The following is a 12,113-nucleotide window of genomic DNA, read 5'->3' as shown; positions in this document are numbered from 1 at the left end:
CGATGACCCACCATACTACACAGAGCATTAAAATTATTACTGGACAGCCAAATAGTTACTAAACTGGCATCACAGAAATTTGTGTGCCAGCGCTCTTCAGATCCGGTAGATCTAGGTTACATGTTGAAAGATATTTTGCTAATTTTCCAATATCCAAAGATTTGAAAGTTGTTGCTCTTTTTTCCTTTCTTCTATAGCCAGCTTATACGTATTTTGTATGCCACGTGCACATCCGCACCGTTATTTCTGCCAAAGTTATCGCTGACACATGGAAAGCAACAAAATCTGGAATACTCTCACTCCGCATACATCTAGAGAACCACGTTATGAGGGACAGGATTTATTTTGTGTGCATGTTCTCAGGTCTATGTTGTGTTCCTGTAAGGAGAACGGGTCAAGGGGAATCTGGCTGGAGAAATGAGTCGTCTGGAAGAATTTTCTGGCGACCGGGGAGGGGAATGGATTAAGCTTGCTGCCACTCGCTAAGCCACCAAGTTAAATACAACCAACTATGGAAGCAAGGACCTATCTGCATAGACAAATTAGGCAGTCATGCATTAATCTCTTCAGTTCTACATCTGTCCCCAGAGGTCACTATGAAGTTTCCATTTTATAAAGAAGCTAACTTTCTATTTTTTATTCAGATAAAACTTGCAAACTTGAATTAAAAAGCCTTTTTGGTCTTCTCCGAGTTGCTCACTTCAAGAGAAAGTGTCCCAAAACCTAGCTCAAAACTCTAGTTAACTCAAGACCTGTCACACACATTCCATCACACAACAGGCTACGCTCTTCACAGCAGAATATTGGTCTTAAGAGGCCAAGAAGTACAAATGTTTTCCCTCACTTTCTTACACACACTTCTTCAGAAAAATAATCACTAGCCTGCTTACATTCATTTAATTTTCATGACTGGCTGTCAATACTATGAATGCTTTGTGGAGTCAGTAATTATTCATGTGTAATAGGTGGGTTTTTTTAAACTATTTCACCAACTTGTTTCCTATACTTAATAATTGTACAGGCAGGACAGCGTTTAGGCACTGTGTTCCAAACATATAAAGTCTAACTAATATCAACGTTATTCACACAGCAATAAATACAGTGGGACAAACTCAAGCGGACTTTCATGAGTGAACATTTTAAAGAAAAAAAAAAGGGGGGGGCACAACATTAGTATGCTAATGTTTCCAGCACATTCAAAATCCACAGTTAGCAGTATACCATAGTATGTGCTGCACCACTTTTTCTGATAATCAGTGTCTCTTCAGATAATCGGTCATAAAATTGAGAATTTTTTCCCCAACCATAAAGCTCTCCTTGATCAAACTGAACAAGTTCTCACCAAGCGGGAGTCTCCTGGGTAGTTCCCCAGGGATCTCGGATACTGTGACTCCCTCTATTGTTTGCTGATACTCCCCGACCCTTTACACAAGAGCTCTTCCACAAGCATCGTTTTGCCAGTCTGAGATGAGTAGTCTGAAAGCAGTATAGGGGTTACAGCTGATTTGAGTCTGCACGGAATAGAATTACAAGTAACAGAGATTGTAATCTCTCATAGATGTACTTAGGCAGGTGCAGTGCCACAATTTCACAGCAGTTATACTTTAAAAAAAAAAAAATTCAAACCAATTCTTTCTTTACTCATATACATAAAAATCTTACAGACTTCAGCCTCTTAATAGAATACACAGAGGAAGGGCTGCTATTTCCTTCAGCAAAAGACCAAGAATAAAAGCAAAATGACAATAAAAAGAATTTCAATAAAGGATGTTTTTAAAGCTATACTTGTAAGTTTTGTTGAGCTTATAGAACTTCCATTAAACTTCTTGCCTATTTGCTCAGTAGGCACGGTACAAGCTACAATTCAGGCCTCCTCACATGCACCAACACACCACAATCCACAGGCCTGGCGGCCCAGGTTTAGAGAGGAAAAGATTCCTCTAGGCTGTGCTTTGTCAGTCTATGACCAACTCTTCTTCATCACATCACTGGCTTTGTCAATGGCATCTGTAACGTGGTCATCTTTCAGTCTGGAAAGGGACCAAGACCACAAGCTCATTTGCCAAAGCGGCTGATGAGACGCACTGAAATACTACTGCATCCACGCTTGGCACAAAAGGACTGTGCTAACGCAAAATAGCAGTGTGGATATGCCACCTTCCAGGGAGCAGAGAACTTCCAATGCGCCCTCAAGGTTTTACAAGTTCTGGATACCCCTACTGACCATTAATGTTATGTGATGAATCCATTGTGAAACAATTTTACATCAACCTGTTGAATATCTCGGCTAATAACAAGCAATCCAGGGATGATAGAGAGAACGTTCAGAACTTATGGGCATCTAATGGAAGGTGGGATTACCGCTGTACGTGGGTATACTAAACTCTGCTGCTCTGCTGTAGGTCTTGTCAAAATACAGAGACTCACAATATATTTAGTAGCATTTGGTGTCCTTCACTGTGCTCACCTAGTACTAAAAATTACTACTCAGTAGTAACTGTGTCTTTGCACAATGCAGCAGCAGTGTCTTCTTCCCTAAGAAAGTTGACGACGCTTTTCATCCCCTCCGCGTTAGTCTTCAGTTCTGCAATGAATGGGAAGAGGAGTTGGGCCTAACCGGAATAATCCAAGATGGTCTAAGGTCTATCTACAAGTACCTTCAAGCCAAAAATGACCCAGGCTAAAGAAGACAGCAGAGAAGGTATGGAAAAGCATAAAAATGGCACAGGGATTTCAATTAAGAAAAAGTGACAGGAGCAAAGAAAAACAAGTAGCTGAGCGTGCCAACAAAAAAAAAAAAACAGAAGTGTTGGAAAAAAAGGAAAGCAGCTGTGAATATTGTGAGAAGATCAGGAGAGAGTGGGAAGGCAAAGATGGCAGAGCAAAAGCAAACAAAAAAAATTAGACTAAGAGAGAAACAGAATGAGGTAGGGCATAAGCAGATTTGGAAAAGGTAGAGGGGAAAAACTGGCTGGGGAATAAGTAACAGAATGAAAGGAGTGAATGTTTTTAAAAGGAAGTAATAGGAGCTCAAAGTATTTAAGGAAAACAGGAATGAATGAATTAGTGGTTAGGACAGCTAAGGGCTGCATTTGATTAAGCTATCACATATCTGGGGATTCCTGATACACTGTGACATCTTTAATATATCACCATTACAATATTTAGGGTGAGTTCCGCCTGGACATGAAATCCAAACTTCAAATTGCCTATTTCAAATTTTTAGCCCCAAGCTGATCACAGATTTTATGTTTGCTTCCTTTCTCTCCCTCCCTTTTTTTTTTTTATTAATATTTCAAAAACAATGATTAGGGATATTATTTTTTAAGTAGAGGAAAAAAAGCTGGCAAATACACACATAAACGTTATTTCAATTTCCTAAATGGAACACGCAGCATAAGATCCCCAAATAAGACAAAAATACTTTGCTGAAGCAGGGAGAGTTATTGTAGCCAATTCTCCTGGACTGACTCAAGTTTCTTTTACACTGGCTCAGAAAGTTTATGCTAGTTGTGTTAAGTAGGTTATTACAGAACCGCACTTTCCAAGTAGAAGTTAACCTCCATTCGGATGAGTCAAAGTCACCAGGTTTACTGAACTGTCACCAGACAGAGCTGCTGCCCATAACTGTCCTGCCACTTGAGGACACTGAACTGTGGTCCTGAAGGAAATATCAGGACACTTTTGCCACACACCTCGTGGGTAACTTCCCACCATTAGAAAAGACATAACTGCTCCTTTTCAAGGTCTTCTCAAAGGGCAAGAAAAAAAAAAAGGCTACGGATTATTTTAAATGCTCTTAAAAAAATAGAAGCTGCTCATCTTCTATTTTCTGAATTTATATGAACATAAGCATAAGTCCACTAATAGGATTTTTTTTTTCCCCTCTTAGGCACAAGCCAGTTTAGCTAGGTATGTAAAACCCACCCAACAGTTTGCTGGGAGACAATGCTAAAATCTGGTATGCCCTGCTTACGCTTTGGAGCTCTCTGCGCTGTGTCAGAACATCCTTAGATTCAGAATCAAAACACCCACAAACCTAAAGCTCTCAAAATGTTAACATGATGCTCCACTACAAACACAAAACTTGGGGTGGGGAGGGGTTGTTACTTTGCCCTTAGGTTTCTTGGCAGTCCAACACTAGCAGCTAAGACGACAGTATTACTCCTTCCACCTTTGTTCGACTCAAGTTAGCTCCGGCTATGTTACCATGGGTATCTCCATTGCGGCAACTTGTTCTGTAGTCGCTGTGGCAAAGTACTATGTTAATGTGACTATGTTGCTTCTGGCGTTATGCCAGTTTGTGTAACTCCATGGTTTTGGTCTCTACCAAATAGGCATATTCTAAATGACTCCTGCTCCAGGTCTTCTAACAACTGAGACTACAATACTAAATTTCGCCTTGCCATCTTTGAGGTTTAGCTTTGAAATACGACCATACTTTGATGCTTTAGGAATCTCTTTAAAAGAAGAAAACAGGTTTATGCCTAAAAATGATTCTTTCCAAATATTTTCTGGACAACATTGGCTGACAACATTGTTCCCTCCTAACTTCTCAAGCAACGTTTCCCAGTCCTGGTTTCCTGAAGCAGATCACCAAATGTGGTCCTGTGGGGCACTTGCACATGTTATTTTTACTTATCCAAATTGATCACCCGATAATTACTGGAGTCATTTTATACCCAACTTCAAATACGCTCGACAATAAAAACAAAGGAAAAGATACGTTTAGTCAGAATTAAACTCAGGTTTTCCAGTACCTCTTTGAAAAGTAAAAGCTACAAGTAGAGCAAATGCAGAACAAGCTGAACTTAACAACTGAATTCCTTTCTACTTGCTCAGCTCCTCTACCTCAAAACACATTACAAATACCAGAGCCAGAAGCACCATACAGAGACACCTCATCTTCCAAGTGATTTCTCAAATTATGAAAGTCGAACAAGGGTACATGATCAGTAACTTCGTTCCCCACTGCACCAGCCTACTCCTTTTGTCCTTCTTTCCATTAAAATATCTAACAGCCCTTCAGGCTGCTTTCCGATGTGTATTTTTAATTGTCTAGCTAGTCTCTAGGACCACTATCCTCCTCCATCCATTCCCAAGTTCTAGTAGAGTGCTGGTATTCCAAATGTCAGTCCAGATACAGGTCCTGGCTCATTATTTCAACTCTGTAACGCTATGCTCATATCATTTTTATCTTGTATTCTGTGTCTGCTAACTTTATAGAGGATCATGGATTGCACCACAGCTTCATCTTGTTACAGGGTATGCAAATTTTCTCTGTGTGGTAATTTAAAGATAAATATCAGAAAGTGGCAAGACTGGCAATTCATAAGGAACGTTTCATGATTACCAGGTTCCTTAGACAGCAAAAAAAAAAAAATCTAAAAAACAGAAAAATGTTTACAAGTTCTAGACTATTAGGAAGCACCTCTATGAAAAAACACCATGGCCTGCTGACCTAAGACAGAAGAATTAGAAGAATCCTTAGAGTAGTACCATTTTTTTGGTAAGATTCTTATCAGATCACAAAAACCTTTCCATTTTTACTACATGACACAAGAAGGTTTTGTTCTGTAATGACTATCAAATATAAGAATATAAACACATCACAGACATCATATAGTTACCTTGCATTCTAACTGCAGTCACAAGGCAATTCAGGACTTGCATTTGAATTTATTTGTCTGGTACATTAAGTACATAATGAAGTCATGATCAAATTGTATGGCTGTATATGCTTCCTGTAAGAGTGCAAAAATTACACCTTCTCAAGTGCTCTGAAACTGCTGTGTGCCCAAATGAAAATATGCAACATTCATTTCGTTCACACTGAAGGACTGCGGAGCTGCCCTGCGAAATTTATTCAAAAACACTTAGATGCTTGCAAAGAATTGAACCAACAGCATCTGAAACACAGACTTAACTCTCGAACCAAACGGGTTCACAACAAGCACCAGGAGTGCTACTCTGCTTGATACTGACCCACTAATTTATCCCAGAAGTCAAAGGAGTACTTCATTCTCCAATGAACAGAATTAAGTGAGAACTATTTCATATATAAAACCCACTGTTCAAGAGCTGAGGCCGATATTAAACAAATATTCACACGTTATCCTAAATAACATAAAGCTATATAAAGTTATCTAAAGCTACGTATACCTTCAGAACAGTTGAATGGAACTCTGAAAGATATAACTCCTACTCCCTCCGCATTTGGTAGCACAGCCATTTATCTTTAGTCAATAACATATTCTATTTATGCTAATTTATCACAATAATCTCTCAGTACTTTCCAGTAACGGCCTAAGCAATTTGACTGTCCGTCATGTGTTTGCTTTCTCATTCTCTCCAAAGAGGGAGAAATGTGTGTAATGGAGTAAGAATTTTATGGAACTGTATACATAATACAAGGTGTCGTGTTCATGGAAAAAAAAAAAAAAGAGTAAGATTTAATAAACATACTTTGACATTAACGGGGAAGCAAGCTGAAAGAGTGCATCCTGCAGTCCCCAAAAGGACCCCTCAGAAAGCTCTGCTGCTGACACAGGTTTCTTCTTCTTGCACAAGTTCCAGCATGACAGAACAGCAAAAATATTGGTTTGGCACTTCATTCATTCAGTCTTTTAAATACTACAGGTTCAGCCCACTGAGATCCTCTGAGAGTGGAATCAACACCTGAAACTAGGTCCAGCGTTATATCAAGAACAAGCCAGGGTGCAAGTCAGGAGGAGATGCGTCTGCGAAAGCGCGTCCCTCAGGAACACTGACGCCAGCATTAACCACTGATCCGCATTTCCCAGGCACCGACAACACAATCCTCGCTACGTCCCAGCTGAGCTGCGACAAAACCCAGGAAAACCTGAAGGCACGTCCTGATCTACACATGGGGCTCACATCTCCTTGCCAACGGAGAAAGCAGAAAGCAGTACTCAGAGGTGCTTTGTGACGACTTTGCATCCACAAGCAAATCACATAGCTTACTTTTCAAGAAAGGAGGTTGCCACATCATTCCCTCTTCAAGTTGTTTTCTTTGCATAAGGCCTTCTAGTATTCAGGCTCAATCAGCTACTCTTCAGATACGGTCATCTCTAAGGCTTAGACTATGTTATCCAACACCTTACGGCAATAACTCAAATTAGTCAAGCTGTTAATTACGGGAATGCCCTTTCACGTACTGCCAAGCCTCGTAGATCTGTCTGAATGGCAAAAACAAACGAATCTACTTAAGTATTTAATTTTGCTTTTGCGATTATTGTAGAATTCTCCACATTTGCTGGTACACAGAAATATATCCCCATACTAGATCATTTCCATGGCAATCTTGTTTAGGTAATTGAGGATCTGGAGTAGTTCCACAATAGAGAAAAAAATACAGCATTTATCATCATTGCTATTATGCAATATTCCCCACTAACCTGTCAAGTTATTCTGCATTGTGCTGGGTAATTTATGTTATTGGCATTACTATTAAATATTTCTATGCAAAAATATCCACTATCCCTTTAAAAATTGGATGCATCTTCTCCATCACAGAATGGCATATCTCAAGTTACCCATTTTAAAGCCACGTACATGAGAGACTCATTTACTAGTAATTATCATTCACATTTAGGCAGAACAGAAAAATGAACTCTAAGTACAGTATGTTTGCTAAAATTTGAAATCCAAACTAGAATATTAGGCCACTTTTTTTTATCTTTTGAAGAGTAACTTTTTTTTTTTTCCATCTGAATATCGAATAGATCAGATATTTTATCTTCCCAACACAAAGTTCTAGAGAGCAAAGACCTCATTTACAAATATCTTTATCTGTCTAAAGAACAACCCTTATCATATCCTTGCAGTACCATAATGCATATGGAAGCTTCTTCATATTATCTTTACCTCTGACCTCTTTAGAAAATGCTAAATAAAAAACTTTTCTTTCAACAGAACACATTTGCCTGCATGGACGTATGCCGATTCATTGCAATTTCTGTCCCTCAGAAACGCTGCTATCACCCAACTATACCTGACAATCCCTGGGCCCTGGCATCTGAAGTGAATTTCACTAGAGACTATCTAGCCCCTCTGCAATATGACCATTGGTCTGTAATTGTACATTATCTTTAAAGACAAATAATTGACCCAGTGCAAATAAAAAGTTCTATAATAAATTGTTAAGATTCATAAGCAAGTTCAAGACAACTGAAAAACTACACAGATAAGGATGTCACACACCCAATATAACCAAAGACAGCACTTTGCTGCACATTAAGAGTCACTTTGCAAAACTTTATTAGTTTAGATTACAAATATTAACAAGACATAACTGGGTATTAAATATAATTAATTAAAATCTTTCCTCTGTGGTTACCAAACATTGCTCTTCAGCTGCTACCCTCTTTACCTCCCTCCAAACTACTTATCAGTTAAGCTGTTTTTATATTGAAGATGATGGAAACTAGTTTATCAACAATATTCACCCTTAGCTATACTGTGGTTGCAAAAGTCATCTTCAGTTAACGCTCTGTCCTTTCTGAAGTCAAGGCAGTGTTACAAAAGTTTATTGGAACCGCGATTTCGCCATTGCACTAATTGGCAGAAAGCGCTGCTTGCTAATCACGAAAAGGAAGAGCAATCTCAACAGTTCTGTATTCCACTAAAAATTAATGGAGAAGAAACTCAGCAGGAAAGTGTGCATTTTGCAGGCTTACCCATATTGCAGGTACAAGTCTGAAAGTGCCTCTTGATAAGTGAGCTTATCCAAACACACTGCTGGTGAATTAACATAATTTTTAAAAGGCATTTTATAGTGTCTTTGCAGCTACAGAGCACGGATCAAGAAAGGATTATATATAGTATAGCAAACACGCTTTGTATCTGACCATAAGAATACAGACATCACATGTTCTCCAGCTTGCCCGTACATTTCGGGAAATATCAGAGTATCAGGAAAAACTCTTAACTTATACATATCCTCTGCATATTAAAAAAAGAAAAAAAAACATTCTCCACTTTTAACTAGATGTTAATAAGTCTTTCTTGCCTTCGATATTTTTCATGAAATATCAAATTCACTAATACACTATTAAATAATATTACAAACAGAACATATCATTTACGATTAAAAATGAGCATTTTAAGTAATTACCTCCATTGGACTGAAGTTTATCAACAGAAGGCACAGAGCATTCTGCATCCTCTTAACACTACCATTCAGCCTGTATCAGTGGGCACATTTACAGATGGCCCTTTCCCAATCCAATAGCCAACATGCAGTCAAAGTAGGTCAGCAAAGAACAAAAGAGTTTTAAAACTATACCAACCGAGCAGCTTCAGTATCCTACAGAAATGACAAAGACGGACCGTGGAAACTGCTGTAGTCACAGGATGAAGTTAATAACTGCAAAATACAATCCCGCACCATCCTTATCACTGGCACACTACTCAGTTATTTGGTCTTGGAGACTCAGGCAGAAGTCAATTCATCACCTTCCAGCAAACGTACTGAAGCAGCACTTGTGCGTGCATTACTCTTTCCTCTGGCAAAAGCATTAAAGTATGTCTCAAATACGAGACCCAAAAATCTATTGAGCTTTACACTCACTCCTTGCCATTTTAGAGGATGTTATAGCTTGTTTCATTTTAATATCAATGCCAGCATTACCCCTCTTGTTAGTAGGGAGGGAAGAACTCAGCTCAGACTTTCCTGCGGCAGCACTCGGAGACCCTGCAGTTTGAAGGTCGGATTTTTCATTAATTCCTGCCATTTCTCTGGGCCGCTCGTACCTTTTGCATGTTTATGGAGTCTCTCACAATCATGTCTGTAACGCTCCTTTCTGAAGCTTGCCTCTTTTGTGTTGCTTCTCTCGGTCGGCAGCTGAAGACCTTCTCCAAAACAGCCCCCAGCTTCCCCAAATGCCATCTATTTTTACCTAGGCTGCAGTCTGACTCCGGATGCTGCTAATTGGCCCCTTAGTCACAACTGGAAAAGTAACCTAGTTGAGTAACTCCTTCTGAGCTGCTGCACTGAGGGATCTGTATGCCTCATACTTGCACTTCATCCAAATGAGGAAACTTCCAGTAAATTTATTCACATGCAATATGAAGCCCGGAGTTCTATATAAGTTAACCACGTTTTAGCCTACAATATTCTGTAGCAACTTCACACACTTTCTAAAGTAATGACCTTCTTGCACCAGAGTTTTATACAGCTGAAGTTCTAACACCTTGTGAGAAAGTACTACTTGAAACAGTAGATAACTGCAGCGCTAAATATTAACTCTTCTCTGCTTATTCACCAGGCATTTTTGGCATGCGTTACCTAGCCAAATATGCAAACCTGCAAGGAGCTACTCAAAAGAAATGACAGAAAATCCCTGTAAAATAAGATTTTTAAAAAGTGAAACAAGCTTTTAAAAACTCAGACTTACAAAGAACCAATTCTGAAACAGGTGTTTTTCCATACAGACTTCTTTCTTATACACATGGTATAAGACAGCTGGCTTTACAATACTATTAGCAAAGTCCAGAACAGTTACAAGGTAATGTTTCAGACAACTCAGGATGTCCTTTTTGCTTCTCAATCACCTTACTAATGGAAAGTTAAGTTACAGCACCTTAGAATTTCTTCCTAAATACTCTGTTTCTGCGTACTCATTGAGCACGTTGGCAGAAACGGGAAATACAGACCATAAGAAAGCAAGCCTAGTCAAGCAGCTTTCACTAGGAAAGCACAGGGAAAACTAAACAACTAAGTGATCTAAATTCATATAAGCATCTTACTGTCTAGACATTATAGTACCTTATTACTCTTCTAGAGAGCCAAAATCAAATGCTGAATATTAAAAAAAAATTAATTCAGAAGTATAGAAAGTAAATGAGAAAATTAGCATTTTAGAAAGAGAAACCGACTCATTTTTACTAATAAAGAGCACAGTCATCTGATACCAATATAATGAGTCCCCTCTAGAAATTCTGAAGTTACCACGGACAAACATATCAAGCATTTTTGACAACACAAATGCAGCTACGAGATGTACTAAACATCATCTGTAAAAACTAAAGCAGAGCTTTCAACAGAGTAATAATCCTGGATTCAGTTAAATACTGGCAGGATTAAAACTCTTCACTGGGACAAAAAAAAGATCCTGTTCCACCCCATAAAGACTGTACAAGCTGCCAAGAGCAAAGGGAAGGGCCTTCAGCTGCGGATCATTAAAAAAAAAAAAAAAAAAAAAAGAAAAAGTGTTTTGGAGAACACACCATCCGGTAAGACGGTGCTGTACTTTTTCCATGGAGACCCAAGAGAACTTTAAATAATGTATTCTGCAAATGAGGCGCTGGATGTTTCTAGGATGGTTTTGCTACACCTCTGAGAAAGGAACCTTTTCACTTGAAGGCACAAAGGGTCTGCCTTAAACGTGATACTGCCAAAACGAATGGACGCTTACAGCAGCCTGCAACGCTTCCCCAGCAAACCACCGCACCACTGCGCCCCCCTACTTCTCTTTCCCAAATTAGAAGGAAGTTTACTTACTCTTTTAAAGAAACAGTTCTGTACAGCTGTGTACAACTGTGATCCAGACTGAGGCCAAAAGTAACAAAGCAGATAAAAACTCAAATTATATTATACAAAATATACTTTTTTTTTTTCCTCCTCTTAAACTGGCTTCAAATGTATGGTGCCTGAAAGGCGATGAGGAATTCAGGCTTCCTCAGGGCACTGTGCTCAGGGATAGTCACTGTATAGTGAGGAGTGCACAGAGGGACAGCAAGACCCTGTACGGCAAGCAGAGCCCATCAGGGGGCCTGTTTCAGAGCCCCAGGCAACCCAGGCCCTCGAAGCTAGCCCAAGCCTCTACCTCTCCCTCCATCTCCAACTTCCAAACCTCAAGGAAAATGCAGGGGAGCTTCTAGTTGTGGACTGAACTGTGATGGGACAGGAAGACAGGGTTATTCCCAGTTACATATCCACATTCCTCATGGGATGGGTGGACCAAGCTGAAGCTCAGCTCCAGCTAGCCCCAATGCCTGGGCTCAGCCCCAGGAGAGGAGCTGGAGTCACCTTACGAGGCGTGCATCCACCCAGCGCTTCTCCTGACCTTGGACTCACAGGTCCCTACTGC

The 12,113-nt window shown here is 39.6% G+C and overlaps 1 protein-coding gene across 9 annotated transcripts in view; it reads right to left on the bottom strand.

Moving 5' to 3' along the window:
- Positions 1–12,113, bottom strand: part of PPP2R5E (protein phosphatase 2 regulatory subunit B'epsilon) — a 78,650-nt gene that overhangs the window by 38,925 nt on the left and 27,612 nt on the right. Inside the window, exon 1 of one of the 9 annotated variants that reach the window (XM_009670708.2) lies at positions 9,775–9,931. The exons of 7 other annotated variants lie outside the window; for them this stretch is intronic. In XM_009670708.2, coding sequence (XP_009669003.2) covers positions 9,775–9,910 — 136 coding nt within the window. In that variant the 5' untranslated portion in view covers positions 9,911–9,931. One more of the 9 variants, XM_068947342.1, reaches the window with a different exon arrangement.

The sequence above is a fragment of the Struthio camelus genome, chromosome 5, assembly GCF_040807025.1.
Source record: "Struthio camelus isolate bStrCam1 chromosome 5, bStrCam1.hap1, whole genome shotgun sequence".
Classification (NCBI taxonomy): Eukaryota; Metazoa; Chordata; class Aves; order Struthioniformes; family Struthionidae; genus Struthio; species Struthio camelus.
This window is presented reverse-complemented; position numbering and strand designations above follow the sequence as displayed.